Below are 22,819 nucleotides of genomic sequence, written 5' to 3'. Positions count from 1 at the left end.
AACTATTTTTAATATTTTTTTGAAAAAAGTCACGATAATATGTTCAGTAAAAAGACACGAAAATCTATTTGACCGACTTTTTTCAAAGGGCTGTGTTTATTGTAAAATATCATATGAATTCACTTAAAGCTTATTTATTTAAAGTGTTGTGGACCAAAGCCTATTTACAACTCTAAAAATCTAAATTTAGATACAACGTTTAGAAAAAAATCGAGAAAAATCGCTATTTTTCACGATAATATGTCGCCAGCCAGTATCGTTTCTGGGTACGACTCGTCGACAGATCCGGATCCCAAGCGTACGTATACATGTAGCTCATTACAATCTCCACGCTTTGGTCACATAAACGCTTGACGTTTCGCGGGAACACATAGTTTACAGAGAGCACGCGTATCCGAAAAATTGTTGCTGTCGTTTCGATATGGACCAGGACGAGTATTATACAGTGAGTATTGAAATTTGCAAATGGGGTAGTCTACATACATGTGTGCTTGGAAGTTTATATCCGATTCCTAGTATACTCTATTCATATGCTTCTGTTAATTACTTGAAGGCCTAGCTGATTGTCACTACACACACGGGCGTCTGCTTCTGGTTTTGGGAAAAAAACTCGGGTTTATAGGCCTAGTAGCAGAAATATATTCCCTACTCTACTCTATGAACATAGTAGGGGTACGTTATTATATTTTCTAAAACCAGAAGTTGACGCCTGTGTTACACGTATCTCATTGAACAGGTTAAGGACACTCCGGCCGTATAATATATATATATGCAAGGTAGTCCTGCATTTGAGTAATAAAATCTAGTCCTGTATTTTTGGGATAATTTTGTTACGCAAATGCAGGTTTCTGTGAAATGGAAATTGATAAAGTTGTTCTAAACATTGTTATCAAAAAAGAGTTGTGGATATTTTGACTGCATTCTATAGCTTTGAATTTTCAAAGTGTTATTATTATTATTTAAAAAATAATAAAAACTGTTTAATTACCCCTGGTATGCATTTGCATTAGTTAAATATATATTAACTGGGGAGAGCAGTACCGGCGCAACGCACAACCTCCCCAAAATGGCGTCTGCAAACTGAAGCTGTCAGTGTGTAGGATTGAATTTTGAAGATAGGCCTAGTGTTTTTAGCTCACCTGGTCCAAAGGACCGAGGTGAGCTTATGGGATACCGCAGCGTCCGTCGTCCGGCGTCCGTCAACAATCGACTTCTTCTCCATAACTGCTGGTCGGATTTCAACAAAATTTGACTGGTAGCATCCTTATGGGCTACTAACTGAAAATTGTACAAATGATGGGGCTGATCCCCCGGGGGCCTGAGGGGCGGGGCCAAAAGGGGTCAATTTGGCTATTTCCATATAAACGACTTCTTCTCTGAAACTAAGCATGAGATAGCACTCATAATGCAATTTTAGTATCGTTATAGGGTGGGGATTCAAAATTGTACAAATGATGGGGCTGACCCCCGGGGGGCCTGAGGGGCGGGGTCAAATGGGGTCAATTTGGCTATTTCCATATAAACGACTTCTTCTCTGAAACTAAGCATGAGATAGCACTCATAATGCAATTGTAGTATCGTTATAGGGTGGGGATTCAAAATTGTACAAATGATGGGGCTGACCCCCGGGGGGCCTGAGGGGCGGGGTCAAATGGGGTCAATTTGGCTATTTCCATATAAACGACTTCTTCTCTGAAACTAAGCATGAGATAGCACCCATAATGCAATGGTAGCATCCTTATAGGGTTGGGATTCAAAATTATGCAAATGATAGGGCTGACCCCCCGGGGGCCTGAGGGGCGGGGTCAGAAGGGGTTAATTTGGCTATTTTCATATAAATGACTTCTTCTCTGCAACTAAGCATAGTATAGCACTCATTATGCAATGGTAGCATCCTTATAGGGTGGGGATTCCAAATTGTGCAAATGATGGGGCTGACCCCCCGGGGGCCCTGAGGGGCGGGGTCAATTTGGCTATTTCCATATAAACGACTTCTTCTCTGCAACTAAGCATGGTATAGCACCCATAATGCACTGGTAGCATCCTTGTAGGCTGGGGATTCAAAATTTTGCAAATGATAGGGCTGACCCCCCGTGGGCCTGAGGGGCGGAGTCAAAAGGGGTCATTTTGGCTATTTCCATATAAATGACTTCTTCTCTGCAACTAAGCATGGTATAGCACCCATAACGCAATGGTAGCATCCTTGTAGCCACGGGATTCCAAATTGAGCAAATGATAGGGCTGACCCCCGGGGGCCTGAGGGGCGGGGTCAAAAATGGTCAATTTCCATATAAATGACTTTTTCTCTGCAACTTAACATGGGATTACGCTCATAATGCAATGGTTACATCCTTATAGGGTTTGGATTCAAAATTTTGCAAATGATGGGGCTGACCCCCCGGGGGCCTGAAAGATGGGGTCAAAAGGGGTCAATTTGGCTATTTCCATATAAACGACTTCTTCTCTGCAACTAAGAATGGAAGAGCACTTATAATGCAATGGTAGCATCCTAATAGGGTTGGGATTTGAAATTGTACAAATGATAGGGCTGACCCCAGGGGCCTTAAACGGCAATAGATGCGAGGTCAAAAAGGTCAACTAGGCTACTATTTTCATATAAATTACTTTGTCTCTGAACCTATGTATTGGATAGCATATTTGTATCAGCCCTAGTATCAATAGCATCATTGTATGGTTGTGATTCAAAATTAAACTTTTGAAGTCAATTTTGCTTATTTTTCTAATTGTCAGAGTATTGTGATAATTACTAACAAAAAACCAGGTGAGCGATACAGGCCCTCTGGGCCTCTTGTTTCTTATGTTTTCGTGTATCCGTTACCGTAGAAGTGCTTCGCACTTCGTGCCCTTCAAGGGCACGAAGGGCTGCGCCCTTATTATACAATTATACCATTTTGATGAGGTTGATGCATGTTTTTATTGACCAATGACCAAAGAACAATTATCGACCGAGGATGTAGTCCAAGGTTGATAATTTTTAGCTCATCTGCCTGAAGGGCAAGTGAGCTTATGCTATGGAGCAGCGTCCGTCGTCCGGCCGTCCGGCCGTCCGGCGTCAACTTTTCCGTTTAAACAACTTCTTCTCCAAAACTTGGAGACCTAGAGTCCTGAAATTTGAGTTATAGCATGCGGGGATGAAGGGCTACCAAGTTTGTTCAAATGAATGACCTTGACCTTCATTCAAGGTCACAGGGGTCAAATAGGTGAAAACCTACAACAGACTTCTTCTATATTACCAAGAGGCCTAGAGACCTGAAATTGGGCCTGTGACATGCTGGGATGTAGGGCTACCAAGTTTGTTCAAATGAATGACCTTGACATTCATTCAAGGTCACAGCGGTCAAATAAGGCTGAAATATCTGAAGACTTCTGCTTCATAACCAAGAGGCCTAGGAACCTGATATTAGACCTGTGACATACTGGGATAGAGGGCTACTAAGTTTGTTCAAATGAATGACCTTGACCTTCATTTAACGACTTCTTTTTAATTACCAAACAGCCTAGGGACCTGATATTGGGCCTGTGGCATGCTGGGATGAAGGGCTACCAAGTTTGTTCAAATGAATGACCTTGACCTTCATTCAAGGTCACAGGGTCAAAAAGGCTAAAATCTTTAAACGACTACTCCTTAATAACCAAACAGCCTAGGGACCTGATATTGAGCCTGTGGCATGCTGGGATCAACAGCTACCAAGTTTGTTCAAATGAATGACCTTGACTTTCATTCAAGGTCACAGGGGTCAAAAAGGCTAAAATATTTAAACGACTACTTCTTAATAAACAAATAGCCTAGGGACCTGATATTGGGCCTTTGGCATGCTTGGATGAAGGGCTACCAAGTTTGTTCAAATGAACAAATAGCCTAGGGACCTGATATTGGGCCTTTGGCATGCTTGGATGAAGGGCTACCAAGTTTGTTCAAATGAATGACATTGACCTTCATTCAAGGTCACGGGGGTCAAAAAGGCTAAAATCTTTAAACGACTTCATTTTAATAACCAAACAGCCTAGGGACCTGATATTGGGCCTGTGGCATGCTTGGATGAAGGGCTATCAAGTTTCTTCAAATGAATGACCTTGACCTTCATTCAAGGTCACAGGGGTCAAATAGGCTAAAATCTTAAAACAACTTCTTCTTTATACCCAAACAGTCTGGAGACCTGATATTGGGCCTGTAACATGATGGAATCAAGGGCTACCAAGTTGTTCAAATGAATTATACAATTGTATTTGTCAAAATAAATGCACAGATATGGATAGGTTTGAATTTAAATGCAACACTTTGACTACTAAATTTTATGATATTCACAATAAGTTGATTGTGTATTTGATATTTAACTTAAACAAACCTTGTATTGAAGAAGATGCACATCTTGGCTACTTGTCGGGTATTCATACATCTTGGTCAGGTCTTCTTCATTTATAGTTTTAGAGACGCTTAAATTGTCACCTTCGTTATAGCGTGTCGCATTCAAACGCTTAAATGACTCCGACAATTTGAAGCGCTGATTTGGGAATTCCCAATCTATTTATAGACAGATGAGTTAATCAACTTTTTTCAATCCACTTTTATCAGTCCATCACTGATTTACACGTGGGGTACCGAGGTCCATTGAGATTGGCGGAAAAATAATAAATATGTTTTTGTGCATGCTATAATTTTGTTATAAAGTAACAATTTAGGTGTTCTCCATTGACTACCATAGCCATCAAGGAAATTCATTGCAAATGTCATGGTTTTACAAAAAAAATAAACCTTGAAATTTGTCCCCATTTGAGTAATAATGTAGGAAATTTTATTACTGGTATGGTGCCATGGAAAAATTATGACGCCCTTTTCCAGATTTCCAGTGAAATTATAGTGGCTTACACTCCGAATTATATGGAATATTTTCATGACACCTTTGTAGCTATATACATGTGCTTATAAAATCTGATATACTTGATAAATAAATATAAAATATTGACATAGTTAAGGCCAAAAAAAATAATATGTATGTTTCAGGTACCCCTACCTACCCTAGTTTTTACCTCCGACCCTACCTATTTTATCACACTTTTTCAAAACAAAAATGTAGTGTGTGAAGTTTTCAATTAAGATTTTTACGCTGGCTTTAAATTTATCCAGATAAAGTTCAATTATGGTAATGAGAAATAAAGACATCTAGCCAGCCTAAAGCCTGAAAGACACATTACTTTGTAATGTAGTAATAAAACAACTCGACCCCTCCCCCACCTCTACTAAAAAAAAAAAAAAAAAATCCGACCGACCTACCCTATTTTTTTTCAGTCATGTAACCTGAAACACGCATATAATTTTTTTTGGCCTAAATAAATTTAATACTGACAATTAAATGTAACACCAAAGTACTATTATATAATAAGGGTAATAAAGAAGGTATACATGATTGTGCAATTTTTTGCTTGCCTCTCGAAGAGAGGGAGAATCACCCTGGCGTTGGCGTTGAAAATTCCAGTTTAAGGTTTTGGTGTTAGTGTTGAAAAACTGTTATCTGTCAAAATTGACATTGATTTCTACAATCATTGTGGATTATAATTGTTGCTATGGGTGTGGACAATCATTTAAGGAGCCAAATGCTGGATTTATAGAATTTCAAGAGGACCAATGGGCTGAATATAGCCTGGAGGTTAAGGTTTTGATGTAAGTGTTGAAAAAAAATTGTTATCTGTCACAACTGACATTGACTTCTACAATCATTTTGGATTAAAATTGTTGCTTTGGGTGTTGATAATCATTTAAAGGAGCCAATTGCTGGATTTTGAGAATTTCAAGAGGCCCAATGGGCCGAAATTGCCAGGTTAAGGTTTTGGTGTTAGTGTTGAAAAACTGTAATCGGTCACAACTGATTTTGTGATGGGTGTGGACAATCAATTAATGGAATAAAATGCTGGATTTTTAGAATTTCAAGAGGCTTAATGGTATGGGCTGAAAATTCAAGTTTTGTAATAACATTGCTATATTTAATATAATACTGGTAAATTACAAGGGACCTGAATTAAATCAACAAAATTCAAAAGGCGAGCTTTGCTGTTCTCAAACAGCTCGTGTTACATTGACATTTTATCTGTGAGGAATTGGCTAGTTGTTATATACATGTATGTGTCCTATTTTTTTGTCTGAAAGACATGTTTGTTTGATAACTTCATTTTGACAGCTTTTTCGTACTTAATATATTGTGGGAGCTAGCTATATAGCTAGCATTAATGAGGCATGATCTCATTCAAATTCTGATGTTGGCTATTCCGGACAATAGAATCACTAGACCACTGACAGTGAATTGAAAGGCTTTGATTTATATCTAAATCACTCAAAATCGCTCCCCTTTTTGTAGCCATAGAAACATCTCTGATCAAAATAGCTTTGGGTTCACTGGCAAGATGTAAAGGTCATTACAAGTTCACAAACATTGACAGGCAGTTTTCTGGTCATATATATATAACTATGTATGAGTCAGAGAAATGGGTAATATCAACGATCGTATTCCAGATAACACTGGATCCTATAATGTAAGGATACAAATTACTTTTAAGTAATATAATTTAATATATAACTAATATACTCATGTGAAATATCAAAGAAACACAATTTAACAAAGCATGACAATTTATTGACTCGTGCCCTATCCAGGCCTTGAACTTGCAATCTACGGCACCCAATCGCCTAGCCAAACATACCTGCGCCTTCTATTATATATTATATATACATGTATGTATAGTTGGGCCATACAAAAAAATATTTGTGTTTCCTGTAACTCGACCAACCCTATAAAATCAGCGCCTACTAAAACATTTTTTTTTAGTTTTGTCCTCAAACAAACAAATAACAACCGTTATGTTTTTTTAGCTCACCTGGCCCGAATTGAAGGGCCGGTGAGCTTATGTCATGGCGCGGCGTCCGTCGTCCGTCCGTCCGTCCGTCCGTCGTCCGTCGTCCGTCCGTCAACATTTCCTTTAAATCGCTACTAGTCATAGAGTTTTGCATGGATTGTAACCAAATTTGACCACAAACATCCTTGGGGAAGGGGGAACAGAACTTGTATAAATTTTGCCTCTGACTCCCCGGGGGCAGGAGGGGCGGGGCCCAATAGGGGAAAATCCTTTAAATCCCTACTTGTCTTATAGTTCTACATGGATTGTAACCACATTTGGCCACAAACATCCTTGGGGGAAGGGGAACAGAACTTGTATAAATTATGGCTCTGATCCCCCAGGGACAGGAGGGGCGGGGCCCAAGAGGGGAAATAGAGGTAAATCCTTTAAACCGCTACTTGTCATAGAGTTCTGAATGGAATGTAACCAAATTTGGCCACAAACATCCTTGGGGGAAGGGGAACAGAACTTGTATAAATTTTGGCTCTGGTCCCCCGAGGGCAGAAGGGGCGGGGCCCAATAAGGGAAATAGAGGTAAATCCTTTAAATCGCTACTTGTCCTAGAGTTCTACATGAATTGTAACCACATTTGGCCACAAACATCCTTGGTGGAAGGGGAACAGAACTTGTATAAATTTTGGCTCTGATCCCCCAGGGGCAGGAGGGGCGGGGCCCAATAGGGGAAATAGAGGTAAATCCTTTAAATCGCTACTAGTCATAGAGTTCTGAATGGAATGTAACCAAATTTGGCCACAAACATCCTTGGGGAAGGGGAACAGAACATGTAAAAATTTTGGCTCTGGTCCTCCGGGGGCAGGAGGGGTGGGGCCCAATAGGGGTAATAGAGGTAAATCCTTTAAATCGCTACTAGTCATAGAGTTCTGAATGGAATGTAACCAAATTTGGCCACAAACATCCTTGGGGGAAGGGGAACAGAACTTGTATAAATTTTGGCTCTGATCCCCCAGGGCAGGAGGGGCGGGGCCCAATAGGGGAAATAGAGGTAAATCCTTTAAATCGCTACTTGTCCTAGAGTTCTACATGAATTGTAACCACATTTGGCCACAAACATCCTTGGTGGAAGGGGAACAGAACTTGTATAAATTTTGGCTCTGATCCCCCAGGGGCAGGAGGGGCGGGGCCCAATAGGGGAAATAGAGGTAAATCCTTTAAATCGCTACTAGTCATAGAGTTCTGAATGGAATGTAACCAAATTTGGCCACAAACATCCTTGGGGAAGGGGAACAGAAGATGTAAAAATTTTGGCTCTGGTCCTCCGGGGGCAGGAGGGGTGGGGCCCAATAGGGGTAATAGAGGTAAATCCTTTAAATCGCTACTAGTCATAGAGTTCTGAATGGAATGTAACCAAATTTGGCCACAAACATCCTTGGGGGAAGGGGAACAGAACTTGTATAAATTTTGGCTCTGATCCCCCAGGGCAGGAGGGGCGGGGCCCAATAGGGGAAATAGAGGTAAATCCTTTAAATCGCTACTAGTCAAAGAGTTCTGCATGGATTGTAACCAAATTTGGCCACAAACATCCTTGGGGGAAGGGGAACAGAACTTGTATAAATTTTGGCTCTGATCCCCCAGGGCAGGAGGGGCGGGGCCCAATAGGGGAAATAGAGGTAAATCCTTTAAATCGCTACTAGTCAAAGAGTTCTACATGAATTGTAACCACATTTGGCCACAAACATCCTTGGGGGAAGGGGAGCAGAACTTGTATAAATTTTGGCTCTGATCCCCCAGGGACAGGAGGGGCGGGGCCCAATAGGGGAAATAGAGGTAAATCCTTTAAACCGCTACTTGTCATAGAGTTCTGAATGGAATGTAACCAAATTTGGCCACAAACATCCTTGGGGAAGGGGAACAGAACTTGTATAAATTTTGGCTCTGATCCCCCAGGGGCAGGAGGGGCGGGGCCCAATAGGGGAAATAGAGGTAAATCCTTTAAATCGCTACTAGTCATAGAGTTCTGAATGGAATGTAACCAAATTTGGCCACAAACATCCTTGGGGGAAGGGGAACAGAACGTGTAAAAATTTTGGCTCTGGTCCCCCGGGGGCAGGAGGGGGGGGGGGGCCAAAAGGGGTAATAGAGGTAAATCCTTTAAATCGCTACTAGTCATAGAGTTCTGAATGGAATGTAACCAAATTTGGCCACAAACATCCTTTGGGGAAGGGGAACAGAACTTGTATGAATTTTGGTCTCGTTCCCCCGGGGGCAGGAGGGGCGGGGCCCAATAGGGGAAATATAGGTAAATCCTATAAATCACTACTTGTCCTAGAGTTTTGCTTGGATTGTGACCAAATTTGGCCACAAACATCCTTGGGGGAAGGGGAACAGAACTTGTATAAATTTTGGCTCTGACCCCCTGGGGGCAGGAGGGGTGGGACCCAATAGGGGGTTTAGAGGTTAATATTAAAATTCCTTCAGAAAAGAAACAATGAACCTGTATTCAGAACATTTACTTGGCATTACAAACCAGGTGAGCGATACAGGCCCTCTGGGCCTCTTGTTTGGTTTTGCACAAAATCATGAATTTTCTTATTTTTGATATACAAATTCTGTAATTTAAGACACCAATAACACCCTGGGAAACAAACCCATGTCAAAAACCCTGTCAAAATAATTACATGAATTACATTATAAATATTTTCTTCTTTTTAGCAAGAAGATGTTTCTGTACCCCTGCGGGAGCCTCTTAACTTAAATGAACTACGGGATCCGTTGAGTGAGGGCCAGAGTTTTGAGCTGAAAGAGGACTACATGGCTCCAGGTTTAAAACTATCTACTTATTTGCAGATTTCAAAAATATTTTGTGTTGTTCATTCCTAATGCAAATCTCTGTTTGCCTATTCACACATATGTTAGGGTCAAAGAGAGACATTGCAAACTAAAAATCCATATATGCCTGCCAATTTTCTTCTTGAAAAACTGCCTTTGCGAATGAGCAGCAGATAGCTTGATCTGAATAATCAAACCTTTACTATATCTTACAACACTTAGTTTTCATCTGCTTTTGTAAGTCAGCAATTTACTTTCAATTACAATTATTACAAATGTGCTATGAAATGTGTTTTTAGATGAAAACCTTACCAGCAATGCCTTCTTTGAGCCCAACGATGTGCTGAAGAATTGTTATATTCCCGACGAGGATGAGGAGGATACAGATGAAGAGGATGGAACAAATCCTTTTGAAAAAATGGCAAAGAAAATGGAGAAGCTGATTGAAGATGGTGGTGTTGTTAAGAAGATCCTAACACACGGAACTGGCAATGTAATCCCTGCAGGATCTATTGTCACAAGTGAGTATTAGATACAAATTGATATACGGTATCATCGTAATTAGCTCCCAGGTTAAAATGAAGGGGCACTGATTAGGGTACGAAAACGGTAAACCAACATTCATTATATAAACAACACTCCGACCACTGCAGTCAAAATGGACAACAAAGAGGCAGACAGGTGATGCTGATGTACTATGCAAATGAGTTCTCATTATTAAAATGTGTTAAAATAAAATACTGGCCATGCCAGTTACTCTTGTAATATTCCTGCATTAATGAATCTTCACAAATTCTCTCTGACTAGTAATATTGATCAGTCATCTTTTTGTTTTATAATAATTCTGATTCATATATGTAATCGTAAATTTTGTCTTCTGTATGTTCTTCTGTCCAGAAGACGCATTTTGATACTCTTTGCATTCATTTTCTTTCATTTGTTAATTTGCTAATATGTAGATCAGTGTTTATGATGTGGTTTATCTTCCTGTCTGAAGGTTTATCTTATAGATGAATGAGCTAGTTCATACTATCTATAATCATATTATTTGCTTTATGAAACAATGTAGTTCATCTTTGGTCTATTGTGTGAAGGGACCTTTACCCTACACATGGAGCCTATGACTTGTAATAGTATTTTTATCATGGCATTGATTGTTGATACTTAATGAATGTTTTAAAAGCCCACTAATTTTCCAAAACAAGAATTGAAAGGTTCTTAAAAACAACAAGAGAATTTAGAAAATCCTTATTGATGGCCAAAGATTATAAACATACAATAATTTTAGAACCCTTTAACAAACATATTGATTCAGGAAATCTTGTTTGTTTTGTAGTCCACTACAATGGATTTCTGGAGTATGCTGATGAACCGTTTGATTCTTCACGCCTACGGAATGCTCCTGTTAAAAAACAGATAGGAAAAGGTAAAATGCATATGTATCCTAACAATGGCTTGGTTTTCTCTTCAATTACACTGTTATAAAAATGATACACCAATTACCACATTGGATCCAATTAGTGATTGGTGTGGTTGGAAATTTGAGAAAGTTAAAGTGTGCTTTTAAATACCAGAATTCAGACATTTAACAAAATTATTACATGAAGTAAGCCACAAATAAATTTTTTTTCAGAGATAAAATAAAGAAACTACATGGTATTGTATAACAGGAAATGTTTGGGGGTAATATCTGTCAGGGTTTGGAACTTTAGTATACAATCATTTTTTTGTTTTAATTTTCTTAATTCTATTTGTTTTCAAAATTAAATTGAATTATGTTTTCCGTATTTGCATCTTACAAAGTTATCTGCCCTTGTATTGCTAATGACGTCATGTGTTTTCAAGAGTAAAGTCATACCTTTCTGAGTTCCAGGGAACATGATGTGAATCATGCTCACAAAATAAAGACATTGGGATCACAATTTATACCCACTTGCAAGGGAGCTAACTCTGTAATATGCTAAGATGGAATAGTTGAGAGGCATACAACCAAAATATATTGATAGTTCAATGTATTGTTACACCCCAAATGCTTATGGAAACATGAATGCTTATTGTATCAAATTATGTGCAAACAAGCTTGGATTATCCAACTGCTAAGCTTTTATGAAATGCTTTTAATGCCTCCTGATTATAACAGGAGAGGATCTGAAATTGTGAATAAAGGAGTCCAAAAATTGAAGATGGAGAGGGGGCTTTGGGGAGTTAGGTGTTTTGGGATGGGCAGGGATGAATGGGTCAAATATGTAATTGCATTACACATATATGTTAACAATGCATGTTCCGCCATACATGGAAGCCTACCACTTTTAACACTCTACCTTCTATGGCTTTGATGTCACAATCTGCTCCGTTCTACCTAACCTTTAGATTTCTGAAATTTTCTTTGCTTTATTAGCAAAGCCATAAAAGTTAAATAAATTCTTGTCATGTTGCACATCTCTATTTTAAAGACAACAGTCCAGGTTCAATATTCATTTATCGGTGATCTCTCAAAAGACAACAGTCCAGGTTCTCTAGGTACAATATTTATTTATCAGTGATCCCTCAAACTTAGTAAGATGCCAATATTTTACCTGCATGTATAGTTTTTATCCACAATAAAATAATTATTACAAATTTAAATTGATTTCATTATGTATATTTTTAGCTCACCTGGCCCGAAGGGCCGGTGAGCTTATGTCATGGCGCGGCGTCCGTCGTCCGGCGTCTGGCGTCCGGCGTCCGGCGTCCGTCCGTCAACATTTCCTTTAAATCGCTACTAGTCATAGAGTTCTGCATGGATTGTAACCAAATTTGGCCACAAACATCCTTGGGGGAAGGGGAACAGAACTTGTATAAAGTTTGGCTCTGACCCCCCCGGGAGCAGGAGGGGCGGGGCCCAATAGGGGAAATAGAGGTAAATCCTATAAATCGCTACTTGTCCTAGAGTTCTGCATAGATTGTAACAAAATTTGGCCACAAACACCCTTGGGGGTAGGGGAACAGAAATTGTATAAAGTTAGGCTCTGACCCCCCGAGGGCAGGAGGGGCGGGGCCCAATAGGGGAAATAGAGGTAAATCCTATAAATCGCTACTTGTCCTAGAGTTCTGCATGGATTGTAACCAAATTTGGCCACAAACATCCTTGGGGGAAGGGGAACAGAACTTGTATAAAGTTTGGCTCTGACCCCCCGGGGGCAGGAGGGGCGGGGCCCAATAGGGGAAATAGAGGTAAATCCTATAAATCGCTACTTGTCCTAGAGTTCTGCATGGATTGTAACCAAATTTGGCCACAAACATCCTTGGGGGAAGGGGAACAGAACTTGTATAAAGTTTGGCTCTGAACCCCTGGGGGCAGGAGGGGCGGGGCCCAATAGGGGAAATAGATGTAAATCCTATAAATCGCTACTTGTCCTAGAGTTCTGCATGGATTGTGACCAAATTTGGCCACAAACATCCTTGGGGGAAGGGGAACAGAACTTCTATAAATGTTGGCTCTGACCCCCCGGGGGCAGGAGGGGTGGAGCCCAATAGGGGAAATAGAGGTAAATCCTATAAATCGCTACTTGTCCTAGAGTTCTGCATGGATTGTGACCAAATTTGGCCACAAACATCCATGGGGGAAGGGAAACAGAACTTCTATAAATGTTGGCTCTGACCCCCCGGGGGCAGGATGGGTAGGGCCCAGTAGGTGAATTAGAGGTAAATATTCGAATTCCTTCAGAAAAGAAACAATGAACCTGTATTTAGAACATTACTTGGCATTACAAACCAGGTGAGCGATACAGGCCCTCTGGGCCTCTTGTTGGTGAATTTGTTCCTGCACCACTGCAGAATGCCCAATATTGTTGCATGTGATACAATATATACATTGTAATCAGTCCTCTTATGACCTTAGTTGTCGATGTGCCGTAAAACTCAAACAAACAAACAATTTTGATATGTAAAAACATTTTGATCATTAACACAGCTGATTATCTCTAAATCCTGTCAGTATCCCGTATTTGTATATTTACAGGCCAACTAGTAGAAGGATTAGAGATAGGTGTTTCAACAATGAAGAAAGGAGAATTGTCTAGGTTCATTATCAACCATGAATATGCCTTTGGAAAACTTGGCTGTGCTCCTCGTATACCTCCAGAAGCTACAGGTAAAAAGACAAATGCACTATGACTATATAAGGCTTAGCTGCAATGTTGTAGCTCAAAAGACTTTTGACAGGTAGTGGTGTCGCCATTAGAGCTACAATTGGTGACTATTACTGCTAATGGAGCAAAGTAATGATTATTCAAACAATTTTATGCATTTTGTAACATACTTGTTTTATATCACTTACCTACAAAACTGCACCATATAAGATATCAAATTCACAGTGAGACATTATTTTTTTGCACATATAAATATGAAGGTCTTTTCGAAGGAAAATTATACGGCAAGTCTACTTACCTACAAAACTGCACCATATAAGATATCAAATTCACAGTGAGACATTATTTTTTTGCACATATAAATATGAAGGTCTTTTCGAAGGAAAATTATACGGCAAGTCTACAAATTGTGGTCTTGATGTCTTGTAAGCGGTACAGTAAATATTAAGAATTGTTGTTATGTTTGTTTTGGATAAAAATAACATATAAATATATATTTATAAAGAAAACTATTGGATCCCTACAAAAAAGTATAGAAAAGCTTGCCCGAGTGATTTTCTGAGGCACTGCTCCACTAGGACACATAGGCACCATTTCGTACCGTTTTTTTGCAAATAACATGTAATATTCATTAAAATCATAATATTTTATTGTATTTTAAAGCAGTTAAATGTGAATTTAAAAGACATAATTGGGGGGTCATTCCACCATGGCCATGGTATTTTGACCCCCCGCCCCCCCTTCCCAAAACAAAATAAAAAAAATGCCTTCCACATACTAGCCATAGGTCTAACTTAATCCCAATTTGAAGTTTATCATAAATGAGAAGAAAATATCATGTTAACAAGTGTTATAGTATTTTTTAGAAGGGGGAGTCATTTTACCATGGGGGAGGGGTCATTTCACCATAATGGTATTTTGACCCCGGGGTCATTTCACCATAATGGTATTTTGACCCTGGGGTCAATATACCATGATTCAAAATACCATGCTACACCGGGCCGAAAGATATTGTAGGCCGGATACGTATATTCGTTCTATATAAAGCTAAATTCCAGTCTTTTACATTGCCTAACTTGCAATGTTAATTGTTAAAAGTGTTATTAATATAAGCTTGATCTTTAATCTCCTTTGTAGGCTTCAAATGAGATATGTATTCCATAACAGTAAATTATGTTAAAATAATACAATCATACCTTGTAAAGTCTTGGAAAAAAATCGGCCCAGTTTCATAGCATTCCTATATATATAGCATTCCTATACATAGCACTCCTAAACCTAAAATTCTCCGCAGAGAAGCTATTATTCAATGTAAATAAATGCTTTCTAATGGAGTATTTTAAGTTAAGGAGTTCCTTAAAGTTAAGGACTGTTGATGAAACTGGGCACTGATACTCCAAGCAGTACATGCAGTTAAGTGACTTGACAAGATTAAGTTGTGTTCTACTACAGAAACGCTTACCGGTATATATCAGATGCTTCTAGATAAAAAAAAAAAAAAAAAAAGAAAACAAAGGGCTGATGATTTTTCAAATTCAGAAAATTTGAAATTTATTTTGCCACGATATTCTAATAATGATTATCAAATAAGAAATATTGTAATTATTAGTGTGTTTTAATTATAGTGATGTATGAAGTGGAGCTGATATATTTTGTTGAGCATGCTGGACTGGACGAGTACAACTTCCTAACAGAGGTGAGATAACTATGTTGTCTCTCATCCACTGTATTACATAAATTATTTGTGGGTTCTTACTTTTGTGGTTTGTAGCGTTTATTTCATAGATAAAAATATTCGTGGTTAACCTATGGAACAACGATGATAAGGATGTATTATAAATAGAGAATACACGGTTAGTATCTTACAATACAAGGTTTATTTTGGTGCGAGACTTAGGAAAGCCGAGATGACGAGGCTCTGCCTAGTCATCTCGGCTTTCCGTGTCGAGCACCGAAATAAACCTTGTATTGTAAGATACTAACCGTGTATTCTGTTTATCCTGCAACCATTATGGCATTCAAAACGAAAGCAAATTGACAGTTCCTTACTTTGTTTTGCTCAAAGCGAGACAATTCTTTGATGCGGAGGTAAAGATTCATTCACTTAACCGAATGAGAGTGCACTCCTTTTTACTGCCGTGGGAAATAAATAAGCGCATTCACAAACAGTCACCGTAATTCTAGTCAGTGTGATATATCACTGAAAGGAAATGAAAATACTCAAATAACAATAAATACCCATTAAATAATTACTTAACAATACATACCTTTGTCATGAGCCAAGAAAAAGACGACACCGCCATACGAGATTTTCGATATCGTAAAAATGACGTCATTTCGGTGAATGTGACGTCACGTTTTAGCGGGACTGAATGACGTTTCATTCACCGGAAGGTTCAAGTTCTGGGTCAAGTTAGAAAAAGTGCCGTCAGATATGGAACAAATTCACGTGATCGTATTGACGGATAAAGCATATCGTATTGACGGATAAAGCATATCGTATTGACGGATAAAGCATATCGTATTGACGGATAAAGCACAAGTTTATCCGGCAGTAGTTATCGGTCAGTATGTGGGACAGTTGCATGATAAAACATCATTCATTGTCTTTATATTCATTGTTCCATTATAGCTACCAGGAAAACAATGAACATTTCAACACTACGACAATTTCATAATATACAGTACTGCCAATTATCTAATTAAGTATTCGGTTACTATAACTTTTCTGTCCAAATCAGAACCATCTTCAAATGCTTGATAGGTAATCTGGCCCCGATTTCTCGAAACAAACTTAAGTCAATTTTATCAACATAATTACATAAGGAGAAAAATTTAAGTTTTGACTTAAGTCTGTACTTTTGTTTCGAGAAATCAGAGCCAGAGAAGAATCAGCAATTTATTTTAGTGAACAATACAAGCTCATTAAAGGAGGTTAGTTTCCTTGAATAGCATAAAAGGAGGTTAGTTTCCTTGAATAGCATATTATACACATTCTGTTTTAGAGACGGAATTAACTGGATTTAACCATGATAACTGAAAGAGATAACTGAAGGAAAAATTTTGAATGGGAAACATTTTTTTTTCTCCATTTAACTCAGGAGGAAAAGCGAAATTTGAAATTTGAGCAGCTAAGGAAAGTTTACAACGAAGAAAAGCAGGTAATTATCACTGTATCAGTTGTAGGAACAATTTAATATTCCACAATAATTCAAATTACATCTTAATACATCTTAAATTGATTAATGATAAAAATAACTATGAAATCATTTTATATTTTTGCTGGCCACAATGTTCACAATTACGAAATTTTACTTTTTGTTGTCACTTGTGGAAAAGACCTTAGTTGAAAACTTGGAAAATACAATCTGGAATTTAGGTCATATCACCTTATAAAATTGTATATTTCTGTTTTGTGGGGATTTAATCTTAGACTTTTGATTTTAGTCCAAGAAAAGAAATAGTCATGAAAATAACCCCATGAAATATAATAATTTTACAGTACATTTATATGGACCGTATTTGACCCAATAAGTGCCCAGGGCGTTTAAAACATTAAAAAAATGAAAAGGTGCTAATTAGATGAAAGATGAAATTATTGCAAATCTATACAGTTTTGTGTAGTTTTGGTCTTTATGCCTTGAAATCAAGACCTCAAAAAGGGAGAGGGGCACTTATAGGGGCATTGGGGCTTATTGAGTGAAAAATGGTATCTGATATAATACAAAATTCATGTAATTGAATATATATTACCTTAAGACTGACAAGTTACTGTATGTGTACTTAAATTAGCACACTCGAATTCTAGCTCTCTGATGGGGACTTTTAAACGCAATCTTTAATTTCACAACCACTACATCTCATGTTATACATATAAATACATAATAAAAATTCCATAGCTATTCTAGTGCTGTACTAGTCCAGAATTAGTGCAATTATGGTATGTGCAAGGCACTATGATAAGAATATACCACTATAAGTAACGGTGTACACTTGTTTATCAGCAAAATTAATTCTATCATAAAGAAATCATTGTATGTGTTCATTTTATGTACCAATCTAAGAACTAATACAGAAATGTACAAATCAAATATCCAGACATTTGATCTTCACCAGTATGAAATCAAAATGCAATTCAAACTGATCAGTCGAGTTATGTTACAGGGTAAAGTTAATCTTTTCAGTGACTAATTATTTTGCATGTAGATTCATTTTATTTTAAAAATTATACAATTTTTAAGATTTTATTTATAAATAAGGCCAAAATGTAATAGAGAAAGTATTTAACTAAACTTCATTAAATGTCTAATTAATATTTTAAATGATGATTACTCAAACTTTTAATATTCAATATTGCAGCATGGAAAACAACTCTATGATGAAGAAAAATATCCAAATGCATATCGTCATTATAGAAAGGTAAAATTAGAGGACTGTATATCTATAATAAAATGACTTTAAATGCTTGTTGATATACAAATGTCGAGTTGTTTCTGGTGATGCTGGCGTTGTTAATGTAATTGGCCGGCATGGTGTCTTTGTTGTAGTTCAATGATGAAGGAGACCAATATTGTGTGGACGTTTTATATTCTTGGTGCATTTTACAATATGCATGCAATATACATTGTACATTATATCAGGAGCCCAAAATGGGGCCACACACAAGGTGTGTGCTCCTCTATGTTTCTCCCTCTCTCTTCTACATAACAACGAGAGCATGAGAATCAGTATTTGGCCATGATATCCAACACCTGAAACATCTGATACAAAAATGTACATGGATAGCTACTGCATAACATAAGTAACACGCTGAACCAATTAATACTGACCAGTTTCACAATTAGCATTACATATAAGATGTTCAGACACCACATACCATTACACAACAACGAGAAACCTATACCTATAACCCAGACTATTATGTACAGACCTGGCCAGCTATCGCATGGCACTGATAACTGATAGTATATATACGTTTAGACCTGGGACACACACGAATAGCTGTAAGTCTATATCAGTATCTTATGAAATAAAACTTATTATATTATATTACGTCCCCTTGTTAATAATTATCTAAAATTAGTTTTAATTTGAAATAATAATAATAAATTTAAAATAAAACTTATTATATTCCGCTATGTTTCCGAAATACAATCTAAATTGATACAAGACTTAAACATTATCATATGAATTTATATAAAGCTTGATAATTATAGATTATGTACTTAATAATTATAAATGATGTACAATGTAAATCAACTTGAAGAACATACAAGAACTGATTCTATATTTGTAGCTAGAGTTTGTGTAAGCAAAATACAAAAACAATTACAGGACTTCGACATATTCATGATAATTATGCTGTTATTAAAATAAAAATGAAAATGAAAGCAAATGAATAGCGCTAGGTCAACATCATATCGTTTTAAAACACTAGCATGATGCCTCGTCTTTAATTAGACTAAGACTGGTAAACAATTAATGTAATGATACAATTCACAGGAAGTTCTTTGTTGTTGTGCAAGTAATAAATGTAGCAAAGTTGTGTAAATAAAGCAAGAGGAACATATTTCAACTTATGTGAACCCAGCATAAAACTGCATTGGGCATTCCCCAAATTATTTTGTAAGTTAATGTGTTTGTATATTTTACATTGTATATTTTACATTATGTTTAAGTGAATATGAATATCAAATGTATTAATGTCACAATATAAAATGTTAAAAGAACTTCCATATGAAAAATTATAGTACAACAGCATACCATGGATAAGTCACAGAGTATATAAAAATTTAGCAATAAATTGTTACACTGCTTTAAGAAAATCTGTACTATTAATAAAGTGGAAAAATATTCTCTAATTAATCATTGGTATTTATATTACAGTGTGTAGCTATATTAGAACATAATATGTTTCTTGTTAGTTATCAGTTATAAATGTACATGATGCAATATAATTAATTGAATAATTTGACCTGGGCACAGTGTTTTGTGTATCTGTTAAACGTTAGGTGATAAATCAATTATAAAATGACCAATATATAGAAATTACCAAGTGCATGGTTACAAATGTATTGTGAATGATATTTAAGTATTAACCAACCAGTAAAAATGAAAATGCTATAAAAAAGTAATTGTACATTTGCTCAGAGTAACAACATATGTAAAACAGAATTTTGTTGTATTGTATTTCAAATATCTTAGACTAATAGTAATTTTTAAGAATGTTTAAATATCATGATTTTGTAAAATAAAGGATGATAGAGTTCATTAGCATAGAAATTTCATTTAGTTCATAAATCCAAAAAGGATTAAAAAAAAAATGATTAACCTGAACTAGTACTGTTCAAACTTGTGCTATATAAAAATGGAGTTAATGAAAAGAAAAAAAATGCTTGTGCTGACGTAATGCCGTCTTAACAATCAAGCCGTGAAATCTTATGTGGCCCAAAATGGGACCACACACAAGGTGTGTGCCCCTCTATGTTTCTCCCTCTCTCTTCTACATAACAACGAGAGCATGAGAATCAGTATTTGGCCATGATATCCAACACCTGAAACATCTGATACAAAAATGTACATGGATAGCTACTGCATAACATAAGTAACACGCTGAACCAATTAATACTGACCAGTTTCACAATTAGCATTACATATAAGATGTTCAGACACCACATACCATTACACAACAACGAGAAACCTATACCTATAACCCAGACTATTATGTACAGACCTGGCCAGCTATCGCATGGCACTGATAACTGATAGTATATATACGTTTAGACCTGGGACACACACAAATAGCTGTAAGTCTATATCAGTATCTTATGAAATAAAACTTATTATATTATATATCACCATTATAGAAAGGTAAAATTAGGGTACTGTATATCACCATGATAGAAAAGTAAAATTAGGGGACTGTATATCGTCATTATAGAAAGGTAAAATTAGGGGACTGTATATCACCATTATAGAAAGGTAAAATTAGGGGACTGTAGGTCACCATTATAGAAAGGTAAAATTAGGGGGCTGTATATCACCATTATAGAAAGGTAAAATTAGGGGGCTGTATATCACCATTATAGAAAGGTAAAATTAGGGTACTGTATATCACCATGATAGAAAAGTAAAATTAGGGGACTATATATCACCATTATAGAAAAGTAAAATTAGGGGACTGTAGGTCACCATTATAGAAAGGTAAAATTAGGGGGCTGTATATCACCATTATAGAAAGGTAAAATTAGGGGGCTGTATATCACCATTATAGAAAGGTAAAATTAGGGTACTGTATATCACCATTATAGAAAGGTAAAATTAGGGGACTGTATATCACCATTATAGAAAGGTAAAATTAGGGGACTATATCACCATTATAGAAAGGTCAAATTAGGGGACTGTATATCACCATTATAGAAAGGTAAAATTAGGGGACTGTATATCACCATTATAGAAAGGTAAAATTAGGGTACTGTATATCACCATTATAGAAAGGTAAAATTAGGGGACTGTATATCACCATTATAGAAAGGTCAAATTAGGGGACTGTATATCACCATTACAGAAAGGTAAAATTAGGGGACTGTATATCACCATTATAGAAAGGTAAAATTAGGGGACTGTATATCACCATTATAGAAAGGTAAAATTAGGGGACTGTATATCACCATTATAGAAAGGTAAAATTAGGGGACTGTATATCACCATTATAGAAAGGTCAAATTAGGGGACTGTATATCACCATGATAGAAAAGTAAAATTAGGGGACTGTAGGTCACCATTATAGAAAGGTAAAATTAGGGGATTGTATATCGTCATTACAGAAAGGTAAAATTAGGGGACTGTATATCGTCATTACAGAAAGGTCAAATTAGGGGACTGTATATCTTCATTACAGAAAGGTAAAATTAGGGGACTGTATATCACCATTACAGAAAGGTAAAATTAGGGTACTGTATATCACCATGATAGAAAAGTAAAATTAGGGGACTATATATCACCATTATAGAAAAGTAAAATTAGGGGACTGTATATCACCATTACAGAAAGGTAAAATTAGGGGACTGTATATCACCATTATAGAATGGTAAAATTAGGGGACTGTATATCACCATTATAGAAAGGTAAAATTAGGGGACTGTATATCACCATTACAGAAAGGTAAAATTAGGGGACTGTATATCACCATTATAGAAAGGTAAAATTAGGGGACTGTATATCACCATTATAGAAAGGTAAAATTAGGGGACTGTATATCACCATTATAGAAAGGTAAAATTAGGGGACTGTATATCACCATTATAGAAAGGTAAAATTAGGGGGCTGTATATCACCATTATAGAAAGGTAAAATTAGGGGACTGTATATCACCATTATAGAAAGGTAAAATTAGGGGACTGTATATCACCATTATAGAAAGGTAAAATTAGGGGACTGTATATCACCATTATAGAAAGGTAAAATTAGGGGACTGTATATCACCATTATAGAAAGGTAAAATTAGGGGACTGTATATCACCATTATAGAAAGGTAAAATTAGGGTACTGTATATCACCATTATAGAAAGGTAAAATTAGGGGACTGTATATCACCATTATAGAAAGGTAAAATTAGGGGACTGTATATCACCATTATAAGAAAGGTAAAATTAGGGGACTGTATATCACCATTATAGAAAGGTAAAATTAGGGTACTGTATATCACCATTATAGAAAGGTAAAATTAGGGGACTGTATATCACCATTATAGAAAGGTAAAATTAGGGGACTGTATATCACCATTATAGAAAGGTCAAATTAGGGGACTGTATATCACCATTAGAAGAAAGGTAAAATAGGGGACTGTATATCACCATTATAGAAAGGTAAATTAGGGGACTGTATATCACCATTATAGAAAGGTAAAATTAGGGGACTGTATATCACCATTATAGAAAGGTAAAATTAGGGGACTGTATATCGTCATTACAGAAAGGTAAATTAGGGGACTG

General features: G+C 36.8%; 1 protein-coding gene across 1 annotated transcript in view; it reads left to right on the top strand.

Annotated features, from left to right (window-relative positions):
• The first annotated feature begins 301 nt into the window (after window positions 1-301).
• LOC138331862 (inactive peptidyl-prolyl cis-trans isomerase FKBP6-like) overlaps window positions 302-22,819 on the top strand; it is a 32,157-nt gene continuing 9,639 nt past the window's right edge. The window contains exons 1-8 of the mRNA XM_069279688.1: window positions 302-445; window positions 9,580-9,688; window positions 9,996-10,217; window positions 11,033-11,122; window positions 13,697-13,828; window positions 15,452-15,522; window positions 16,928-16,987; window positions 18,186-18,245. Coding sequence (XP_069135789.1) covers window positions 422-445; window positions 9,580-9,688; window positions 9,996-10,217; window positions 11,033-11,122; window positions 13,697-13,828; window positions 15,452-15,522; window positions 16,928-16,987; window positions 18,186-18,245 — 768 coding nt within the window. The 5' untranslated portion in view covers window positions 302-421. The remainder of the gene's footprint in view (window positions 446-9,579; window positions 9,689-9,995; window positions 10,218-11,032; window positions 11,123-13,696; window positions 13,829-15,451; window positions 15,523-16,927; window positions 16,988-18,185; window positions 18,246-22,819) is intronic.

Source organism: Argopecten irradians, chromosome 9, assembly GCF_041381155.1.
Source record: "Argopecten irradians isolate NY chromosome 9, Ai_NY, whole genome shotgun sequence".
In the NCBI taxonomy this organism is placed as follows: domain Eukaryota; kingdom Metazoa; phylum Mollusca; class Bivalvia; order Pectinida; family Pectinidae; genus Argopecten; species Argopecten irradians.
Note: the sequence above shows the minus strand (reverse complement) of the source record. Positions and strands in the feature narration are given on the sequence as shown.